The sequence below is a fragment of the Cyrtonyx montezumae genome, unplaced genomic scaffold (assembly GCF_038088225.1).
Source record: "Cyrtonyx montezumae isolate F1298 unplaced genomic scaffold, pur_monq_1.0 scaffold_4, whole genome shotgun sequence".
Classification (NCBI taxonomy): Eukaryota; Metazoa; Chordata; class Aves; order Galliformes; family Odontophoridae; genus Cyrtonyx; species Cyrtonyx montezumae.
In genome coordinates, this window is record NW_027072045.1 from 5,174,940 (window position 1) to 5,176,682 (window position 1,743).

Below are 1,743 nucleotides of genomic sequence, written 5' to 3' on the forward strand. Positions count from 1 at the left end.
CGTTCAGGGGACCAGTTCTGCACTGCCTCCTGGCTCCAGGGGGCTGCAAAGCGACCCACAGGTCTGCTGCAGCTCCTCCTGCCATAAACTGCAATAAATACCATTTCCCCACCTCTTGAGAGCGACGCACCCCCGCGGTAGCACTCAGCGCTTCCCCGGAGCTATGTCCTGTGTATACGCGAAAGCTACTCGGGAACCACACGGGTGGATCCACCCCCCCCCCTCGCAATAAAGCCACCCCTTTCGACAGCTCGAAGCCGCCCAGCACGAACGCACCAGGGGCCGCTACCCGTCCCACCCCACGCAGGAAGGGCTCTCACCGCGCGGCCCCGCCAGCCCTCCGCCGCTCCCTCCTCCCAGTGCCCCAAAGCAGCGGAGCCGACCACCGAGCGAGAAACCCTAACGGTTCTGAGACGGGCGAGGGAGCGGCCCGGACCCCATCAGTCGCCGTCGGGCAGCGGGCGGCAGCAGCCCCGGTCCGTGGGGGCAGCAGGGGGCGACACCGCCCGCTCCGAGCGTCGCCCCCGTGGGAACTCGCGGAAGATCCCATTTTCTTAAAAACCACATATATATATATATTTCTTACAAGAAACACGTACAGGGCGTCCGCTCCGCGCCGAAGCCGCCCGCCAGTCCCCGCGCGCCCCGTTCCTAGCGGGCCTTCTTGCCCAGCGCGGTCCGGGCGTGCCGGAGCTGTTTGGCCGCCTGCATTTTGGACAGCGGGCAGTACTTGATGGTGTGGGCATTGTCCCCGCTGGCGCCGCACAGGGGACAGGTGTAGCGGCGCAGCACCGGGCACAGCACGCGGCCGTCGGGTCCCTTCAGGATGTGCGTGGTGTACAGGGCCACCGCCTCCTTGTTGTTCCGGCAGAAGACGCACACCTGCAGCTCGGGCTTCAGCAGGCGCCCCGCGGCCCGCGGGTGGGCGGGCAGCCGGCCCGCCACCACCACGCCCGCGCCCCACGCGTGGGCAGAGCCGTCCCGGCCCGCGTGCTCCCCCGAGCAGTCAAAGAGCACCGTGGCGGGGCCGCCGCGCCCGGGGAAGGGGCTGAAGTCGGCGAAGCGCTCCTCCAGCAGCCCCTCGCCGTGGTGGTGGTGGTGGTGGTGATGATGCCCGCACAGCTCCAGCTCGTGCAAGTCCAGCGCGCCCTCGAAGTACGGCCCCGCCGGCTCTTCCTCCTCCTCCTCTTCCTCCTCCTCCTCCTCCTCGGCCGCCGCCACCACCACGGCGGGCGGTTCGGCGCCGAAGCCCTTTCCGGGGCGCACGGCCTTGGTGATGAGCGTGGCCAGCCCCAGGTAATCGTTCCACGAGTTGAACACGTTCCCGCAGGCGCTGTGGCTCCGGCCGCCGTAACGGGAGCCCGGCAGGCGCTCCACGGGCGCGAGGTGCCGGTGCGGCTCCAACTTGCCGCCGGGAAAGGCCTCCATGGGGGGCGGTCGTCCGGGATGCGCCCGCCGCACCCCCCTCCCCCCACCCCGCGCCGGACCGCGGCACCGCCGCTCCCAACGCCGTCCCCGCTTTCCTCGGGGGCGCGCGGCTGCGCGACGCCCTTTAAATAGGGGCGGTGGCGGGAAAGGGGGGAGGCGCCCGCCGTGATCCCATTGGCCATCGGCCAGAGACCCCTCCCGCTCATTGGCTGTTGGGGGCGGGGAGGGGCGTGGCCAGAGAAGGGGGCCGCGCGGCGGCGCAGGTGGCCAGGCACGTGCGCGGGGGGGGGCGGGGCGTCCCTGGGGGGTGGGTGT

General features: G+C 70.9%; 1 protein-coding gene across 1 annotated transcript; it reads right to left on the reverse strand.

Moving 5' to 3' along the window:
- Positions 1-568: 568 nt before the first annotated feature.
- On the reverse strand, positions 569-1,428 carry NANOS1 (nanos C2HC-type zinc finger 1). Its single transcript, XM_065746139.1, has one exon. It carries the CDS (start codon positions 1,426-1,428, stop codon positions 652-654), a length of 777 nt encoding a protein of 258 aa, XP_065602211.1. The 3' UTR covers positions 569-651.
- Between the last annotated feature and the right edge of the window lie 315 nt (positions 1,429-1,743).

Excerpts from the sequence above, each read along its gene's own strand:
- NANOS1 (XM_065746139.1), bottom strand. The coding sequence starts at position 1,428 with ATGGAGGCCTTTCCCGGCGGCAAGTTGGAGCCGCACCGGCACCTCGCG.